The 21,252-nt window shown below is 35.7% G+C and overlaps 1 protein-coding gene across 1 annotated transcript; it reads right to left on the bottom strand.

Annotated features, from left to right (window-relative positions):
- Positions 1–18,951: 18,951 nt before the first annotated feature.
- LOC110381691 (waprin-Phi1) lies at positions 18,952–21,252 on the bottom strand. The gene is made up of 3 exons (XM_021342075.3): positions 21,101–21,252; positions 19,615–19,797; positions 18,952–19,144 (listed from the first exon to the last, which is right to left on the bottom strand). The coding sequence occupies exons 1-3, from the start codon at positions 21,123–21,125 to the stop codon at positions 18,975–18,977; spliced, it is 378 nt and encodes a 125-aa protein (XP_021197750.2). The 5' UTR covers positions 21,126–21,252; the 3' UTR covers positions 18,952–18,974.

Genomic DNA, 21,252 nt, shown 5'->3' with positions numbered 1-21,252 from the left:
GTTGCGGTTGGATTGGAGCTAAAAATTGTCATAAAGGGCGTAGGTAAGCTTAACTAGAACGTAACTAGATGGGATTCGTTTTGGTATTAAAATCTAAGTAAGTAATGTTAATCCAGCAATTTGTCAACTAAGCGATCATTTACAGAAAATGCACATGTGTTTCCTTTAAACTCAATTAAAAATGTAGACTTACTCAATTCCATTTATTTGTGTAATTTCTTATACCTTTACTTATAATCCGCTCAACTCACTTGGTTGCTCTGTAGAAATGTTATTCAGAGATCAAATAAAATCGTCATCATCCTCCGAGCCTTTTTCCCAATCATGTTGGGGTCGGCTTCCAGTCTAACCTGATTCAGCTGAGTATCAGTGCTTTACAAGAAGCGACTGCCTATCAGAGATCAAATAAAATATAATTACATAATTCATAACTTTGTTTATTTTACATGATTTACGCCGATGTACCTTCTGACTATTTATTTATTTATTAGCAATTATTAGCAATATACATACACAGAAGTTATAAAAATCATTACAAATTACATTACTGGTATGTATGCCTATTACAGGTATACACATCTGATTCCTTGTCTGACTACATCTGATTCGAAGATATTATATTTCGGCTTGTGTTTAAACACCACCCAAAAAAGTACCTATTTTACTACCAAAAAAATTCTAAACGGTTACCAAAATGGATAAATGGTCACCAAATAACGTTTCCAAAAATATTATTACATAAAACCATTTTTTCGTATTATTGACTACTAAAAAAATATATGGACGCCTTTAAAATACACTTTAGACCAAATATTATATATTGTCACTACTTAGATGTAACCAATTATGTAATACCATGACTCCTTTTTTTTTTTAGCGACGTAAAATCATCAAATGACCCCTCCCGCTGTGGGTTAGCAGCGGTGAGGGAGTGTCAGAGTCTTACTGACTAAAATCGTCGTGTTCCGTCATAGGCCTTTTATGTACCAGGGCCGCGGTATCTCTTTCGAACAACCCGCAGCCCCGGCAGGCCTTGGCCCTGCTGGGCCCCGCTGGGGTTGCTGACATCTCTTTGAGGAGCGCGTGGAACAAGGCGCGCCGTCGACACGGGTCTGTCGTCTAGAAAGACAGAGGGACGATGAGCCACCCGAACTCACCGCCCACAGACCCACGCCTACGGTGGCCGGGAGTCATCTCGCGATACCATGACTCCTAATTTGGTCATTTTTGTTAGACTAAAAAAACTAACGATCGCTAGAATATTTCGTAAATACCAATTAATATACTGGGGTTCCCAAACGTACGTCGCTTATTTATTGTTATATGAATTTGTGTGTAACTCAGTACGTTTAAAATGTAAGCACGCAACATGAGCAAGCATGGCTTCTGTCACGGCTCCGGCGCTGCGGGGCTCCGGCGGTCCCATGCGAGCTTATCGTTGCAGATGGTTTTCACACTCACCACCGCAGCTTCGGCTTGCTGGCCGGCTCAGCCGGCCAGCCTCAGCCGCGGCGGCAAGCCTTAAAACTACCTGCGCCTCAGCTCGCAGGCCGCCTCGCCCCTCCGCGCCTACGCGGTTTTGAATTGCACTCTAGGGGTAGGGCAGACAAGACTACGTGGAGTCCGTTTTGCAGCGATTCGTTTTCGTCACTAACTTTGATTTTTGGTAGTAATATTAATCTTTTAGTTGGATAGAATTTGGTGACCATTAATCCATTTTGGGAACCAAAAATAATATTTGTGCGAGATTTGCGATTTTTCTGATGTTATTTTATTTTTTTTGGATCATAATATTATATACTTTAGTGCCCTTTTAATAAAGTCAATTTATTTTTTTTGGAGTTGTTTATTTTATTTGGTGCCTCAGCTTAGATTCTTAAAAATATTTTTGGTGACCGCCTAAATTATACCCTTATATTTCCTCAAGATCTATCCGATACCTTGTCACATTCCTACTCCAAAACTCCTGCACCCTCTTCGATACAGTCGACAACGTATTGTGTGGTTACTCCGAGTATCTATTGTTAGGCCCACGACAGGTGTCTGCCTGCTGGAATCAATAATCAGATGTAACTCAATATTCTATTCAAATTGAATGCTGTACGTTGTAATATACATACTTAGACGTAAGTAGGTAGTAATGAGAGGGAATTGGTTGAATGATTTTGGAAGAGGAAGGCCAAAAAGATGGTTTTAGAAGAGTTACCATGGACGTGAAAACCCCAATGACATTTAAAGTGGCAGTGTTTAAATTGGTAACACTACATAAGTAATTTAGTACTTATATCTTCACATTAATCTATTATACCAACAAAGTATATTATGGTCAGTTTCAGGTCAAAGCGAAGATAGTTTAGTATCTGACAGTGGTGAAGGGTAGACATTTTGGGGGCTGTCTCTGTAAATTCCTGACGTTCAAAACGTGCTGTCTTGCAGCCAAGTTTGAATAAACGATTTTTGATCTTGATTTTGATGCAGGAGAACAAACTGCCTCATAGATAGTGTGGTTCATTAACAAAACAAAAGTACGACGCGACGTAAACAAATCCTAAAAACAAATGCCGAACACGACAAAAATAAAAATAAATTCCAAATTTTAGAATAAGAACCTGGACCAAAATGTCACTGGCCGCAGAAAAAGGCAAAGGCCCAGTGGCCATTTCACACGTCAGTGTCATGGCGTCACGGTGATGTGTGACGTCACAGCCAGCCAGCCTTTGTCATGCAAATGGCGTCAATCGGGCGCTCACTCCTTCACAGTAAATTGGCAGTGTCGGGCGACCGCGCGTAGGCAATTGTTTGTCAATCGGAATGAAACTGATTGAGTTAGCTCGCCTAGTTGGTCATTGTTGTGGGAGTAGAGGGCTAATAAGTTGGTTGGTTAAGTCTCATGTTAATTTTATTGACATCATTCGAAAAAACTGCCTAAGACACCCTTTAAAACTCAAAACAGACGTCGTAAAACACGTATTTATACGTATAGACCAGCTTTCATCAAAGAAAATGCAACCAAATCAGTTGAACCGTTTAAGGGTTACGGTACCACGGTGCTAAGGTGTTAAAAATAGAGTTTTAATTCGTCACTGGCTCTGAGTTATCCACATTTTCCTGTATAATTTATTCTTCAAATAAATACAGTTGTTGACAATCAAGATATTTTTCATCCTTATAATCTAGGTCAGTTTTAAGTCCAGCACGTGTACGAGATATTGTTCCCTGTTCTCTATTAATAGTGTACAATGCAGGTCTAGACTGAAACACTCGCACAATGGTTACATTTCCACGTTCAATACAATTGAGGCACGTTGGTGTTATATCGGAGTTTGGTGGAATAACATCAAAATAATATTTCTATAGGTACCTATTTATTTTTAGTATTAATATTATAAAGGTGACTAGTTTATTCGTTTGCCGGAACGCGCTAATCCCAGAAATTTCGGTCTGATTTAGAAAAAAAAAATTGTTTGATATCCCAACTGAGGTATGTATATTGTAGAATACTTTTTATCCTAATACGCCAAAATGCAACCAGAAACATAAGCTAATCATTCATACAACAAACAACAACTAAAACTATTCGCTCGTTTTTTTTTAATGCATTATTAGTTAAATTCTAATTCTTTCTTTTGTGTTTGTTTTTATTTTGTGCTTGCTGCGTGGCGGAATTAAAGGGAAAAAGAAACACCAACCTACAAATCACACCAACATGAATACACACCTTCAATTTAAACATTCCTCAATAAACTCACTCTACAACAGTAACAAAATAAACACTGTAAGAACGTTAATCTTAGCACCGTTTAATTACTTTCCACAATGAAAATTATTAGCTTGTTAACGAGGGAGCATCATTAAGGGTTGTCAAATGGGCTGACATTGCTGAACACCGTACTTTTCACTACGGTAAAGACGACTGCAGAAGAATTGGGAAATCAGCATAATTGTGATGGACTTACAATCTTGTTTATTAGTGTTATTTAATTTGGACTTTTACATTCATATCAAAATAGGAAAAAAGCTTCGAAAACGAATATACAAACATTGCATATTTTGTTGGTAACCCTTTCACGCTAAAAACGGCTTAATCGATTAAGATAAAATTCGGCAAGGTGGTAGCTTAGGAGACAGGGATGGACTGCTTTTTATCCAGGTTCCGGATGAATTCGCATTACGAAACCGCGGTTAAAAACCCAAAACACCCACAAAAATCCTTTCGATAATAGTTAATTTAGACAATTAAAATTATTAGCTTGTTAACGAGGGAGAATCATTAAGGGTTGTCAAACGGGTCGACAGTTGCTGAACACCGTACTTTTCGCTACGGTAATGACGACTGCAGAACAATTTGGGAAATCAGCATAATTGTGATGGACTTACAATCTTGTTTATCAGTGTTACTTATTTTTGGACTTTTACATTCTTCAAATTAGGAAAAAACTTCGAAACATCGAAAATTACATTACTTATGCGTCTTACCTACTCGTATTGTTTAAGCGGTCTAGTGTTTGTTACTAGCGCTTTCACTCTAAAACGGCTTAACCGATTACGATGAAATTCGGCGTAAAGTTAGGTGGTATCCTAGACACGGAGATGGATTACTTTTTATCCGGATGCGGGAAAGATCAAATCAAATGAAATCAAAACATTTATTCGCGTTCGTGACGCACAAACAAAAACAAATAAATCAAACAAAAACAAAACAAGAATAAAATAGAAGAACAGAAGAATATGGTGAAAGGAAAATATGCGTCACACTCACGCGAAATGGCCCTCGCTCAGCATATGCAGCGACCCTATCCGAAACAAAGTCGATTCACGAAATCTCCCTTATTAAAACATCCAAAATTCCTTTTGATAATATCAATCGATCCCTTAAGGAAAAGCAAGAAGGTATGTACCTATAACCAATACAAAATACCTTTGCTTACATTTAAGCCCATTGCAGTACATTTAAATTATAACTTAAGCACATTTCCTTCAATTATGCGGCACTCAATGAGAATTACAGTGTGTTTACCACGTCCCGACTTCATTTACATAAGTAACGATTGCCGACAAAGCCTGGTGCTGAAAATACCTGTAATAACCGATAATTGCTTGAGTTTTTGGTGGCTTAACGGTATTTTATCTTTGTACTGTTGTTATCGATGTATTTTTTACAGTGATTTAGGCCAATATAACATTGGAAAAATAAACAAATCGAACCGGTCGTTGCTCAGATTAGCTTCAAACAAACAAATCATTTGTTTTTAGAGAATATGGCTGCATGACATGGAGATGTAATGCTTGTAAAAGATTGGCAATTACGCCTGCCGTAAATTGCTGGCGGCTTGCAAATCTTAAATTACAAATTAACAGAAAAGGACTCTTCAGAGTTATAACATTTGTAGGTATAGATTGTTCGAAATGTGTGAATCATACTCAAGAGGCTTCAAATCACTGACAACTAAAAGACTATTTCTTATATTATGTACCTAAGACTATTTCAATTACAATAATTTATCTACCTACCACAGAACCTTCCCAAACTTAGAACACAACCAAATCTTTTCCAAACCAGCCATTTTTACCTACAAAAAAAAACATTGTTTCGTGAAAGCTTCAAAGTCGTATAATTTGACCTGTAACATTAAAACCCGAGCAAGCTAATCATATTATTGTGTGCCTAAAATTACCCCTAATGTTCGAAGCCAAGGTTGAAAACAAAATGTTGCTGATTTGACAGTCAACTAGGTAATTGGGGGGATTATTTAAAACACATTAGCTTTTAATTGGTGATTAACGCTTCGTGTAATGTGTTGTTATTTTATTAATGTGTTGATAAAGTTGTATTTATGTCAAACGAGTGAATTGTCATTTCATCTCGGTCCTAAGTATCAATCAAATAGTTTTAATGTAATTGCAAAGAAAAATACTTTTATAAAAACTGGAAAGAAAAGTTATTTTGGTGAATCGCTCTAGAATAAAAGCAACCTCTAGACATGACTTCTTAAGCGATGAATTTAACAGTATTGCTTTCAGTATTTTTAGAAGTCGAATTTTGACAAAAGGTCCAATACCATCTCCATTTGATACACTTTATACCCCTATTACTTACACTAGTGAAAATCAGTGAAATGTCTTTAGTAACATGACGTTAGACAGAAAAGTTCGGAAGAAGAAGACATGCTGCTCCGACGATGATATTTGAAACGTTAGCTAGTGTTATAGAATGTCTACAAACAGTATGACCATAGTACAAGCAAGTTAATTCACCTGTGACTGAATAACATAAAACAGCTATTACCGATTAGCCGGGATTACAGGCCAAGCTAATTATCTCTAAGACGACTGCTTTAGATGCTATATGCAGTAATATCTAATTTTTGTGTCAGAAACAATGATTAAAACACAAATAGAGCATTTGGATTGCACAATTATGATTTAGGTAGTTACCAGCTGTTCCCCACGTAAATTGTTGTAAATTGATAATCATAATTTTAATTTGTTTATTAATAACATGTATGATTGCCTATTTTTTCTGGTGCGCGACAGAAAGACATAGTTACCTACTTTCACAATTATAATATTACTCACATGCGGCGTTAACCTATAATTAATTGTTACACAAGTGTAGGATTACATACATCTTGTACTGTTAATGTTACGGTGTAAACAGTTGTTGGTTAACCTCAAATAAATAAATACTCAGAATGATTTTTAACTTTAAGTTCGACGTATTTATTCTTACCCCTACTTTAAAATTCCCTTCTTCACACATTTCCCCAACAACACCTTTTACACATGTTCTCCAATACAACAAACAAACAACACAAACCGTATGAGATAGAATTTATCGTCCGTCCGGCGAACTCGCCGTCGAAACGTCCGTCGCCGTGAAAAATGTACAAACGCGAATCGTAATGAAAACGGAACGGGACAATTAAATTCCAATCATACGGACGAACGATATGCGACTCTGTGACATAATCGGTGTGTTTTGTGACGAAATTGTTCGACGTTGTGACGAATCTGTTTGAGATTGTGAAAAAATTGTCGTAAATTATAGTTCTGCGTAGAGAAAAGCTAAAAATGAGAAACATTTTTTTCAAGATTTTTTTGTAATCTACCTTTAATTTGAGAAACAATGTCACTGTATCCTGAAATGTTCAAACGCGAATCGTAATGAAAACGGAACGGAACAATTAAAGTCCAATCATACGGACGAACGATATGCGACTCTGTGACATAATCGTTGTGTTTTGTGACGAATTTGTTCGACATTTGTGACGAAATTGTTGTACTTTATATCGAATTTGCCCCACTTTGTGACGAATTTGTTGTAGGTAATTGTTGAGAAACGTAAAGAATGAATAAGACTATTAATTGATTTCTTTCTAACATTTTTTAGGTATGTCATTGATATAAAAAGCGAACCAAAAATCGTACCATCTATTTATCCAGTGTTGTTCAAATATTTAAAAATAAATAAGAAATGTGTAGCCAAACTCACACATGCATTTATAGTATTACAAAAATGTTTACCAACGCAAATCGTAATGAAAACGGGACGGACCAATTAAATTCCAATCATGAAACTGAAACGATATGCGATTCCGTTCGTGTATTAAATCTGAATATTAAAGCCTCTATTTTGCAAGTTATCAAATATTTAAGCAATCATTAAGGTTTTGCTTTAGTGCTGAATTGAATCTGTAAATTGTATTTTTTGTGTCAACATTATATTGCAACTTAAAGTAAGTATACCTAAAATATGATAACACTATATCGTCCGTATTTTCAACGTAAAGTGATGTGGAAAAACAGTAACTACAGTCCTAGTTTTTAGGTAGTACATACTAACTTTACCACAATTGATCACATCGAAACTACCAAAAACGCTACGCTGAGCTTACCAATTTTCATTTTTCATTTAAATTAATTATAATTGTAATTTAAAAAAAAAGAAAATCTTGATTCAAATCAACGTTTTCAGTCGATCTGATACCAGGTAAATACCAGATTTTGTAATGTGCCCAAACTAACTTTCAGCCGACGAAAAGTTTGCAGTTAGTCTTAGACTTATATCGAGTCATAAATAAAGCTATCGGAATCGATATGAACCGTGCTCAGCGCAAGTGAAATGAGTTGAAACTCACTAGCGAGTTGTGGTCGCCCGCAGCGCGCCTACCAATTGATTCTGAGCTCGCCAATTTTCACTTTTCATTTAGATTTACAGTCAGAATTTAAAGTTTGTTGGCGTTCTTGGAGTTAGGTAAGGCAATAGGTTTTAGGATGAGGCAAAGTACGGTTGAAAATGAAGATTTTTTTTCGCCATATTTTGATTTGAAAATATTATTCGAAATTAATTTTGTAGGTATATTAATCTAAGAAGTATTAGGCAGATAGTAGGTGATAACTTTTGCTACTTATTGTAACTTGATGTTATAACTGAGGTGTAAGTGTATCACTTGACTTGCCCGGATAAAAATCTGTAACCCACCAAGTTTTCAGCCTAAGTGCTTATTCAATCATAACTAAATATATTATGTTGTAAATTTAAAGTAAAAAGTTTCTTTTACATTTACTCATACCTGTTGTATTTCAGTAAATTAAAATACATTCCTAGCATGTAGCAATATCATTTACGTGTCAAACAAAAACAGAAACCTATAAATATTTCCACCATATTTACAGCTCCAATACTTATCGTACCTTGAGCTTTTCACATTCGTATTATAAGCCAATAAATGGTCACGAATAACAATATGACACGTAACGATATAATAGCAAGGGAAATTGGCCCATTTCCCTATTCCGGACCGCAATATTTATTTCCTTAAACACCTTTTGACATGAAAGGAAATTGAATCATGTGGATTTATGACAGGAGCGTTTGTTTCCGTTTGAGGGTCCTGATAAGTGGACCTTTTCTTGACCACAACTGGACAAAGGTCTCTGATATCCTTGTCGACAGACCTCGGTCCTTTTTTACCTACCTACTTTCATGCATGTTATGCGATATAAAAGTACCCTTTTAAAAAGCTGAAATGGTACTGTATTATAAAAGGGAGCAGAATATGCAACAGCTTTAAGGTTTGAAGTGTTGTTTGATGGTTTGAATTCTTTCTAGCCATATCGACGTTTCTTTGGATTTCCCCATAGTCTTAGGACATCTAAATAAATATAGCAGAATATTTTCATTGGAATGTTACAGCCTTTTTATCGTCCCACTGCTGGGCACAGGCCTCCTCTCACACGGAGCTGGATTGAACATTTCATAGGAATATCAGTAAATTAAGTATTTATTATTGTGATTTCTTATTTATCTATTAATTTTTAAAATTACAAAAAATCTTTTACCATCTTTTTATGTCGTCGTCAAATCGAATGTAGTGTAATAAATTCATTATCAGCCTGATTTAATACCAAATCTTTATTTTCATACAGGAATAGCACCTTTTATTAATAATTCTTATGTCATAGACATGCAAACAAACACTCAAACACTTCAAAACATCCATAATCGTATAAAAATCGCAATCGTCGGCCGCCGCAAGCCACCGTAGCGTAAGGCCTGATCCGCATTTGCGCAATTACCTTCAGGGTAGCGAGGTGTACGTACGCGAACCAAAATAACGCGAACCTGCCCTACATACTGGCTGGCGTTTGTTGTGCCGTCAAGTTAGGAGAGGCGAGCGATTTTTATCTAAACTAGGCTATTTCAGAAACCAGATAATATAATGTTAAATGGAAAGCACTGCTATTGACCTTTTTAAACGTTCAAAACATTCGTTATAGATCAGCACCAATTGGTTTGCTCGCGAAAGTAAAAATATCCCACACTGCGCTCACCAACACGCCTGCCCAGCGCGGTGAGTATGGGCCCCAGAGAACAAAATAACTAGGTATGGGCAAATTACAGTATAAAAATTATTACTTCAAGCAAACCCATGACCTCCGTGGGAAAGTTAGGTTAGGTTAGGTTAGCAGTAGATGCCTTTGCCTAGCAGTAGATGTTTTGCGTGTATGAAGACGTTATTGGATTGAAGAGGGCTTAATTATAGGCACAAACAACTTTTTTGAAAATGCTATTCAGAGGTTAAAAGCATCCCTTAACCCCTTGTATGCGGTTGCGCGGATCCACGCGAGACACAATTGATTTTCTATTGTTCTCTAATAGCGGCATCCAAGGAGTTAAGTTGGACTCACGCGCAACAAGTTCGAATTACAACCTGGGCAAAAAATATATTTTTGTTTTCTCGTCATCAGCTGATCACTTATACCAGACACCAAAAAAGGCAGTGTACGCCGGTAGCGTAGGTGACCCATCTACATCGATTAAGCTATACGTAACCCGTGACATTGTTTAGCGCTCGCTTTAAAAGCAGTTCCGTAGTACGCGCTAAACGCTTACACTATTCAATTACTAGCCTAGCAGAGGATAAAGTAGGCTTTATAGTTTATAGGGAATAGAGGAGCTGGGATAATTTTCATATGAGCGGATAAATGTCTTCCGATAGTAACGGGCCTTTTATCGGTAATAGGCTATCGTTACACTACATTGAACTTTAAATATGCCTTTTATACATGTAACTACATTTTGTATGAGAGAAGAATAAAATGTCTCCTCGTACAAAAACAGTAATAGATAGTAGACACGTAAAAAAACAGTGTTTGCAAGTACCTACGGATATAATATCCACTTCAAAGACGAAACCAAAAAGTAAGATGTTTTATGTGTTTGATACACACTCATTCTATTCAAATCAAACCAAAAAAATAAGGACCAGGGTCACATTAACACCGTGTCTTCAAAAAGATGCTTAAAGAACAATTAACGCCCAAAAATTATAATTACCTTCTCACCAAAAAAATGCCCTAACCGAGAACAATTTAACACCTGACCTTATTACAATCATCTTAAGTCTTAAGTACAGCATTTTATTTCTTTCACTTCTTGTACATTTTGTAAAAAACTCAGCAGTCGTTGGGTACTTTATTTCCCGTTCTACAAACGGTCGACGTTTTTCATTGGAAGCGGAAACTGTTACCTGAAGCCTCGGCCGGTTTATAAAGATTTCTGTTTTACGCCTCAAGTCCCTGTTTATCCCTTTATTAAGTTGTCCAGAGTTTGCAGTGGTTTATTATGGATCGTTTGTTAGAAAATGTCGTGTTTATAGTGTCAAAGATGTATCTATCTACACTACGTTATGCATATCATAAAGCTGAAAAGTTTGTTTGTTTGAACTAACCCCAGGAACGACTGATCTAGATTGTTTTTTTTTTTCAGTATTCGATAGCCCATTTGCTGAAGAATGTAGCCTATATTAGTTTTTATCTGGGTACGTCAAGTAGTTCTACTACTTGACGTACCCAGATAAATTAAATCTACAATTTATATTTCATAGCTACAAGTCATGCACAGTTTTAAATACCGAATTTAATTTATACGACGAATCAAAAAAATAACCAAAGCTTATATAAATATCTTAATCCATATTAATGTTTCAATCCACTCGAGTTCTCGAAACACATGACTCGATTCCACCAATTCGAACAATCGTAATCCAGATCGATCTATTTCGATTTACGAGAAATTGAATGAGGCTTTTTAATCTTATCATTTCGTCAGTGGTTTAAAAGATTATAGGTACCGTTTTTTCTGAGTTTTTACTTAACCGGCCTATAAATAGTACTACAAAACCACTGTACAATACAGATGTTTTCTTGTATACTTTCACAGCTGTGTGCCTAGAATCGCGATTTTCTTACTTTCCTCACTTTGTAAGTTCCTGAATATATCCAATTGCGATTCTTCATGATAAAACTGAAAATAAAAGATTAGCATTGAGCATTTTATCAGGAAAAATACGAAGTACATAGTTTAAGCGTAGGTACATTTTGACTATTGCAAAATCGAATAATATCAATATCAGGGGGGTAAAATCATTTAAAACTAAAAAACAGCCATACCTATAAACAGTCCAGCTTTATATCATCCACCAATAAACCAAATACCTCCGAAAAAAAAACCAAAAAATGAAAACAGACAAGCGGAACAAATACGTATCTTATTTTTCATTAAAAACAGTCGCTAAAGCGGCCTATTCACGAGCTTGGACGACAATAATCGCGACAATAGTGTCGTATTGTGCTTGGTACGGAGTTTCTGACAATGCTGACTTGCGTTGTGGCGGCCATGTTTTTTTTGCAATGCTGAGTGATGCGATTGTTCAAGCGTTTTTAGTGAGAGTGTGCTTAAAATAGGAATGGTATAGCGTTGTTGGTTTTTTTTTTTCGTGGTTTGAATGGAGAGCTTTTTTTGGATTGTGATCTACCTACTGGTATATAAGTTGATTTCATCCAAAGATTGACATACTAATAATATTGTTTATAGAACTAAATGTTCAGAAGGATATGATATTAATTGTTTTACAATTATATAAAATTCTATACCGCTTTATTGTAAAAAGTAGAAGTGTTGTCGGAATCGTAAACATGGTTTTGCATTGGGGAATGTGTATTTTTATTTTATTTTATCTGTTTAATTGGTGCCATTTTATTTAAGTTAAATAATTGCCATGACTGTCCATATAAAAAGATCGTAACCAATCTTATCGTTTTCCAATACCTTTAATTCCATAATACAATCATTCGCTTTCTACCATAAAACTAAGAACTACATATAAACGCTTCAAGACCCATAAACCAATCAATCTTTATTTCCTGCTCTATTTGCCCACAAGTGGTATTCGTTTATTATTTTTGCCCAACTAATCGGAATCTAGCGCGACCTATATTCCACTCTTCATCTGTAGATCTAAAATTAATTAACGCGTTTAAGACGTAGAGTAAAAACATGCATTGTTTATTCAGTTAGTCAAGATGGTTTCTTTAAAATTTTATTTTTCATTTACGGAAAGGTGGGCCACTTATTGTCACCCAGTGGACTCCTCAGAATGGTCACCGCAGATGGGGTAAGACGGCGTGACGATCTAGACGCCTATAGTCGAGACTGGTGGACTCGGCCGAAAGATCGGGAATTGTGGAAGCGCGTTTCAAGGCGCGCCTTGTGGCACAAGAAAAAAATGTGGCCATTAACCACTTCTTCTACTAATCAATTGTAGGTCACACTCCTTTACTCATACATAGAAGGAAGTCATCATCCGCATCATCAGCGTCATCAGCGAATTTAAACTCCAGGTTTCTTCATATTTACTGGGGATTGCTATCCAGGATGTACTAAAAAGTACATGAAAGTTACGTGTAGTCAATCTGATACACACACGTATTTGAGAGACAGCTGCTGTAACCACTAACCCACCACTAGACTTCATATAAGAGGCAAACTCATACCTTCAGTAAACAAATAAATAACTAAACAAATTATACAAACACCACATATAAAATATTGTAAATAAAATGGCGACACTCGATTGGCAATGTTGCGAAGGATATGAGATGAACATTCTGATCGAGCGGAAATCCAATAAAAGTATGAGGGAGCGACATCGACTTGTCAATTCAAATTTATGGAGAAATGCGTTTGATGGTTGTTTAACGTGTATGTTATGTTATTTTGTATGCTTTATTACTTTTGTAGAAAAAAAAATGAAATTCTTACTTCTTGGAACAACTCGAAAAATGCAAATAGGTAAGCAACTGTTTATCTCAATGTTAATTAGCTCTATTAGATTAGATCTATGACTGTTTCCCGCACCTGGATAAACAGTAACCTATGTCATATGTGGTTTATCTAGGATGCTTCAGATTCCTGCGTATAAAAATATGTAATCAAAAATTTTCTCCTTTATTGTGATATTTGTACAGCGATCCAAATAATGTTTTCAATTGTATCTATTATCCTTTGTCATATAGTAAAATTGTGAAGGAAATCCACTAGGTATTTATAAATTGTCTAACTGATATTTCTACTCTGTTTCAAAGCGGAACAGTGAACGACCAATTAAGAATTGATTCGGAATGCTGACGACTTAAACTTCACTTTATGTCGTTTGTTTTATCACGAATCAACCACTGAGATAATATCAAGTTTATATTAAACCTAGCTGCCTCCCACGGTTTCACCCGTGATCCTAGGGAACCACTATCCGATAAAAAGGACCAGAAGAAACATTTCTTTTGCGTCACAGTGCCAAAAAAAAATGATAACCAGTTAAAACAAGTTTTATTTGGAGCAGTTGTCCTATATACCTTCTGCAACAATAAGCTTAAATACCAGTACAAATAATATAAATTGAATGTTCCCGAATATCGATATGATCTCGATATATTGTACTATCACTGTACCTTATCCACCGCCCCGCGATATATCATGGCCGAACAATAAATCCGTCTTTACAAAACATTAATTTTTCTTATCGCAACACCGATACTGTTGGAGGCTTAGACCATGTAACGAACTGGAGAAGCTATTGCCGTGATTAACACATACGAGGATAATCTTTGGTAGAGAGGGGATGATAAATCGTACGTTAGCTAATTGTATTTTTGACTCTCGTATTATGCATATTTTCTTTGGCATTTCTAATCGGCAAATATACATCATATACATGGTGAAGACCGACGTTTTCCAATGATAATGTGCTGAAAGAGTTTGCCTGTCATACTATAAGCATGTGTTTATGAATGTGTGCTTGTCTAATAATGTGGTTGAAGATGTCACTTTTACATTTTCAGCTATCACTATTTGTGCGTGGTCCCCGCTGGAAAATTGGCAGACTTTTCCGATTTTTGTGTAGCGGTTACAGTTGATTAAACACTCTAAGTATGGAGGTAATTGAGGCTGCATGATATATCGGCACTTGGTCTTATTCGCGCCGACTTTTAAAGTCGAAAGCGGCGTAGCGTAAAGCAAGCTGAGCAGTGTTTTCTTTGCGGTAGAAATATTCGGAAATATATTGGTTACGAATGGTTTAAGTAGGGGGCTCGAGCTCTTCATTAGTAATCGTATGTTTTTTTATGTAAAAAAGTTAAAAAGTGCCAAAAAATCGGTTAAAAAATTAATGAAGTTCACTAAATGCTTGAGGCTGATTTTTCCACCACTGTTCCTACGTCGTGTGTCTCTTTTCAGTTGCTAGTTAAAGGTTTCAAAAAAAGCGTTTTCTCAATATTTATAGCTACTCAATTCCTTAATAATATTGATGGCACTAAGCACTGTTGACATTCCTGATCATTAAACCTCCCTAGCCATGCATTATGGCAACACACATTTTACATTCTGTCCCCATAAAAATGTACCCAACAAAAATGGATTAAAAATGACACCTAATAGGATTCAATGGATGTACGTAAAAACGTCATGTGCTGAATTAAAACGTCCCAACATTCGGTCGTGATTAAGCACAGGTGTACAGTATACAGTACATGTTCTCTTAATGGAAAAAGTCGATACATCAATTTATTGCCTGAAACCAGGGAGAACAAAATGACTAGCGGACGTGTCATAACGCAAAATCTCCTAGGAAAATAGTGCGCCAAATTGTGTGTGGTCGGGGGACGAGGAACATTACTAGCTACACTCTTTCTCGCCTTCTATGACACACGCCTATTATTTTCAAGATGAAACCATCAATAAATCAAGATCAATCTTTGACAGATTGGTTTTGATTCGACGAGGAACCCGAACGCCTTGCTAGTTCTAGAAACTGATCACGCCTGCCGTAGGTTACATTGACCTACAAGAAGGCACTTGACCTACCTTCCTTATGTCATCTCCGCTATCTTTCCTTCCTCCGTGGCTGGAATTGAAGTTAATAAATGGGGTACTTGTATGGTAAGGCAAGGCTTTTTTAAATTAAACAAGGAAGGGGTATTAATCTATGGCACCGTAAAAACCTTTTGGTTTCCAGTTTTCTTTGCTACTTTTTTGGAGATTTTTCTACTGGCTTAGTGTAAAAGGGCACTTAAGATTGAGTTGTTTTATGTCCTGAACTCTCTAAATTTTAGTTTTGAATAGCATTTTATAAAGCTTACCCAGTCGTCAAGTATCGATGCGATATTTGGTTATAAATGTTCAATGATAATAGAGCTTGCATTGGTCTAGTGACCGCAAAAATACCATTAGAAATATAAATTACAATTTTTTGTGACCCTGAACCTTCGCCTTGAACTCAACACGCAAAAACATCCATACAAGAAAAATAAATAAAAAAACATAAATTTTCTAAGAAAAAGTTCGGCATACATTAATCTATTAACGAAGCATGCCAGTCACATAATTCAATCTTATGTGTATGAGAGAAATGTTACCTTGTGATACAAATGTGCTCATTTCTTTACGTGGTGCCTTTGAGACGGATTATCGAAACCTGGAGAGTGTTATTATCTATGTGTGTGTTAGATTATTATGTGAAGAGAATATCTGCTGTCCTTTTTGAGACTACATAAGTGTGAGATGTCAAAACCAAAGACAAAATTATTTATTGTAGGTAAGCTAAATAGATTAGCATTTTCAGATGAGAATTTAGTAGAAACAATTTGGTGATTAATATTAATTTATTAAATGGCTTTATAATTTATCATTGTATTTAGTTTTCGTCATTTTATCAATATTTACTGTTGGTTTACTTGCAATCGGCACTGTTTTTGTTTTGCAGCCTCTGAAAGATGTAAGTGTGTTGCTCTTATAGAAATAACTTCGTATGTAGGTACTTACATAAGTTTACTAGGGAAAAAAGCCCCATTTATATAAACACTTCCTCACGCCACCATGTTAATATACATACAGGTATCTAAAGCAACATTAGTCTTAATGAAATTCTTTCAAGCACCTCCTTAATGAGATCTCAGCGATGTCAGGCAGGGGTCAATGACACTTGGTGTCTTATTAATTTTTGTAATCACCTGACACCGATGTGTTTTAGTAGCTCAGATGTAATAGTACGACTACTGTTATTGTTCTATTTTTATCCAACCAACCCGCATGGAGCAAGCGTGGTGATTAACGCTCGATCCTCTCTGTGTGAAAGTAGGCCTGTGCCCAGCAGTGAGACGATAAAAAAAGCTGGTGATGATGATTCTACTTTTGACGAAATCCATTTCAGAAAATAAGTTGCAGAACAGTTCTCATCTAAATAACTTTGCCGCTTCAGTTTTTGTCCAAATGGTTCCGAAATCACCTACCTACAAGCAAAAGAAACCTTACACATGGACCAAATTGTTAAGACTTTAACTATTTGCAGACACGATCATTATGGTTGTATCTCCACGATATGAAACCTCGTTCTTCACAAAATTACTGAAAGCAACGAACTGACTGACTCTTACCTTCATATCATAGGTATTCCACTTTAAAAAACACTTCCATTCATCGAAATTAAAAATGTCTGAATAATTAATTACAAAAAGAAAGGCCCTTATCATCAATGAAACACACTCGTGCTCTTCAATTAAAATAATTAAAATCGTTAATTGCATCATTCAAATAATTGACCATTTATTACCAGTGCGTGCAATTAATGCTTAATGCTGATTTGTAAATTATTGGAATTCTGAAAAAAAATTATCACCAACGGCAGTACATAGGTGGTTGATAGAATGGGTCCATGTATTTTATCTAAACCAAGGTGGTTTTAAATACACTTAAGACAGAAAATCAATTCATACGTATGAATTTAGTTTCATACTTAATTTAAAAGATCTAAAGAAAGTCGTCTAAAACCTACCTACTTTCACAAGTATTTTCTCAAAAGTTGGCTCGAAAATTCAACACAAAACCGAAATGCAAACATTAATTTAGCAGTACTGCCAACATAAATCAAGTTCCACATTTAAAATATTCTTTAAGCAAAACATTCGTATTCGTTGCGTCAGAAAAAAAAAAATCATAATTTCACCAAAGGCATTAGAGTGAAATTGAAAATGTGGTGTATAAGGAATTATGGACTTGATTAGCTACGGCGTAGTACGGCGTAGCGTCGTAGGCTGCTACGCCGGGTGCTACGATTAAAAGAAAATCCTTCTCTCTCTTGGTAATGGAACGAGGTTTTTTATTTAGTATTAAAAGGAGTATGTTATAATAGTTCATGTTTCTTCTGGAGTAGCAATTTGCTTTCTACTTGTTAAGAAAGCTTGCCGTGTTAAAAGCAACTCATAAAACGAAGATAAGTTTTTTTTTTCATAAGCTACTGAAAATAAATATAATTTATCTCTTTATTTCAATAAACACAAATAAATCGCCTAAATAATTAGCAATAGTTACGAAAGACATAGACCAAATCTTGAACATCTATTTTTTTTTTAAAGGCGTCACAATTTTCCAAAAAATAATACAGATTTAATTCCTTCCTATAAACTTCAAAATATTCTAAACCACATTGAGTTATTACAATATTATAAGCTGTAACTATTACTAATACTCTCGGTAAGCTGTTAATCTGAGCTAAGCTAACTGTGCTTGAACTAGTTAAGCGTTAAACCATCTTGTCGTTAGTTCAGTCATAATGTTTAGACGGTGTAATTAGGATGCTGGGGTTCAATTCAATGTGCGGTTCCCGGTTATATTGTGCAGTTAACTTTAAGTAATGGGACAAATGCATTAAAGATTTTATATATTGAAAATCGTAGAATAGACGAGCGATCTGGACTCACTTTTTTCTTTAAGAGTAAGTCATTAGTTTCCGTCACCAGTCTTATTATTGTCCCACTGTAGGGCATAGGACTCTTCTCATACCGAGAAGGTCTGGCATTAGTTATTAAACATTAACGAACTCGTTAGCGCTGGTCTAGTGATCACCATGAAGGTCTATCGAACTGAGGATCTCAGGCTCGATTCCTGATACCATCAGTATTTGTGTGATACTGATGACATGCTCGCTGCCTGTTATCTGGGTATTACAATAGTAGTTTACCAGTTATAATAGCACGCATAATACAAGTTAGCTAATATTTTACCCTTCAGGTAATCGACTGCATGCGAAAGATGTATAAATAAATAAAAAACACATCAACAATATTATAAACCTCTTTATCTAAACAGTATTCTCTCCAGCAGGCTGGTCAGGGTCTGGTTTCTGGCAGGCCTGCGCACCACAGCGGTTGGGACAGCACTTCAGAGCTCTGGGGCAGTCGGAGTCGCTGGTACATGTGTGGGTGCAAACCCAGGGTCCACGGGGGTATTCTGGGCAGAGGCCGGGTTTTACTGGAAAAAATGGATAAGGGTGTTAGTGAGTTTCGTGTTCTAGTAAATGAAAGTGAGAGGTACTTAGTCAATCAGTCTGATTGTTATGAACTGAAATTATTATTATGCTATTTCTTATGGATATAGACTGCATCCTGTGAAAGATATTCCTCTATTCTGATCTGAGAGAATCCTAAATCTGGATGGAATTAGTATGTTATTCTTAGATTCAAGATTGAATTATTACACGACTGTACTTATTACCGCAAATTTTTAATTTAAATAAAAACTTGATTTTACAGTATTTCGGAAGCCATCCAATAATTGTTTAAAGATACACGTAATTGCCAAAATCAATACAGTTCATTCAGGGCTCTTCTGAATATTCCGTAGAAGAACTTAGTGTGTGGAAAGAAAGCCTTTTGATCACAATCCCCACTGATCACAATGTGAATGAGGTTTCTGAAATTTGTTGACGTAAATATACAAACCTAAATCAACAAAATGCCTCTCAGTCATAGCGTCGACGCACATGGCGCCCCCGCATGCGGTCGGACAGCACAGCTGCTTGTCATTCGCGCACGGCTGCTCGGGCCCGCATGCTGCATCGCACAGATCTACTGGGAGCGTTGGAGGACAGGACCCAGTGGATGAGTAGCCCACCAGGGATAACACTGGAAAAATAAGAGAGGAATGTTTTGAATAGTTGAAACAAAACTAACTACATAAAAGTATATTATAAAGATCGTTAAGATTACATAGAGTTAAAGTTTGCCTTGACCAAGAATAGTGATTTGATGAAATTATTGTTCTTTGTGAGAAGAGGCCTCTGCGAGATTATTAATCAAATATTGAGCTGGTGGCTACTCTGCTTTCTTTGAACTAATTGAACGTTTACAAAATGGAAAATACATATCGAATTTTTAAAATACACCTAGAAGAAAAGTAAGTATACTGTGGGTTATATAACCAAATTACGAGAGTTTAAAATATTACATACAAAAATCGTCGTAAAGTACAGAACTTATGCTAGTATTACTTCCTTAACTTACTACTACACCTAAAATCCAAGTTCATCACCAACATAAATCACAATGAATTCCCAATAAACAATTTATAAGATCTCCCGATTTGAATTTCATAAGTTTTGATTTTATCTCCGCTGTTATGTTCAGTTCAGCAAAGCCTGGCCTTCTAATAAATTATTAATAGCTTGCTTGTAAACCTGCTTGCTATTCACGATTGCTCAGTCAACAATCTTGGAGGTAAACAAAACATTGACTTAAATCTTTTGTTATGAATTGCAGGGACATGACTTAGGAAATTGAGTTTTAGTAAGCTTTGCAATTGTGTGTAAAGCAAAATATTTTAGTTGTATGCCTGAATTTTAAATATGAGATGCATTTCCACTTATTTTCAGTACCTTATTTACTATACGTACATATGTACTTATTTTGTATGTCCTATTCCATTGGCAAATGGCGAAACACATTAGTTACTAATTTATTCTTACTGCTTAACTTAACTATGTATAACATTTTACCCGGATTAAACACAAGCATTGTTTTTATGATTAAGATGTGATGATTAATGATTGTTCCAATTATTTCTGGTAACACTTGCAGATTTGCTTACAAGGCAATATTTTCGCCACGTGACGAACAAGCTATATTTTATTACGTGCATATGTTTTTGTGAAATACAAACGATAAGATTGCACTACGTACTTACTTTGTTTAAAGCTATGTATCTAAATTGCCACCACATTATTTTACAGACTAAAACACAGATGAAGCTATACGGAACTAAAACCATGTAAACTAAATTACTTTTGAAGTTACAACTAACTACATTTCTCAGTAAGTATATAAAATTCTTACAAATTATCTTAAGTATAATCACCATCACTAACCACTGAACAAATTCAATAAGATTGAATAATTATGAATAAATACAATAATAAATAAATAATCTCACCAATAAATAAGACACAGTAAGACATTGTAGACACGCAATACACAGACGTTTGTGATTGTCACTTGTTGTGATTATCTTCAGCCAGTGACACAAATCATATATCTGACATACGGATCTAAAGGATGAAAGACATTACTGCTGGAAGGAATAGT

The sequence above is a fragment of the Helicoverpa armigera genome, chromosome 12 (genome assembly GCF_030705265.1).
Source record: "Helicoverpa armigera isolate CAAS_96S chromosome 12, ASM3070526v1, whole genome shotgun sequence".
NCBI classification, from domain to species: Eukaryota; Metazoa; Arthropoda; class Insecta; order Lepidoptera; family Noctuidae; genus Helicoverpa; species Helicoverpa armigera.
This window is presented reverse-complemented; position numbering and strand designations above follow the sequence as displayed.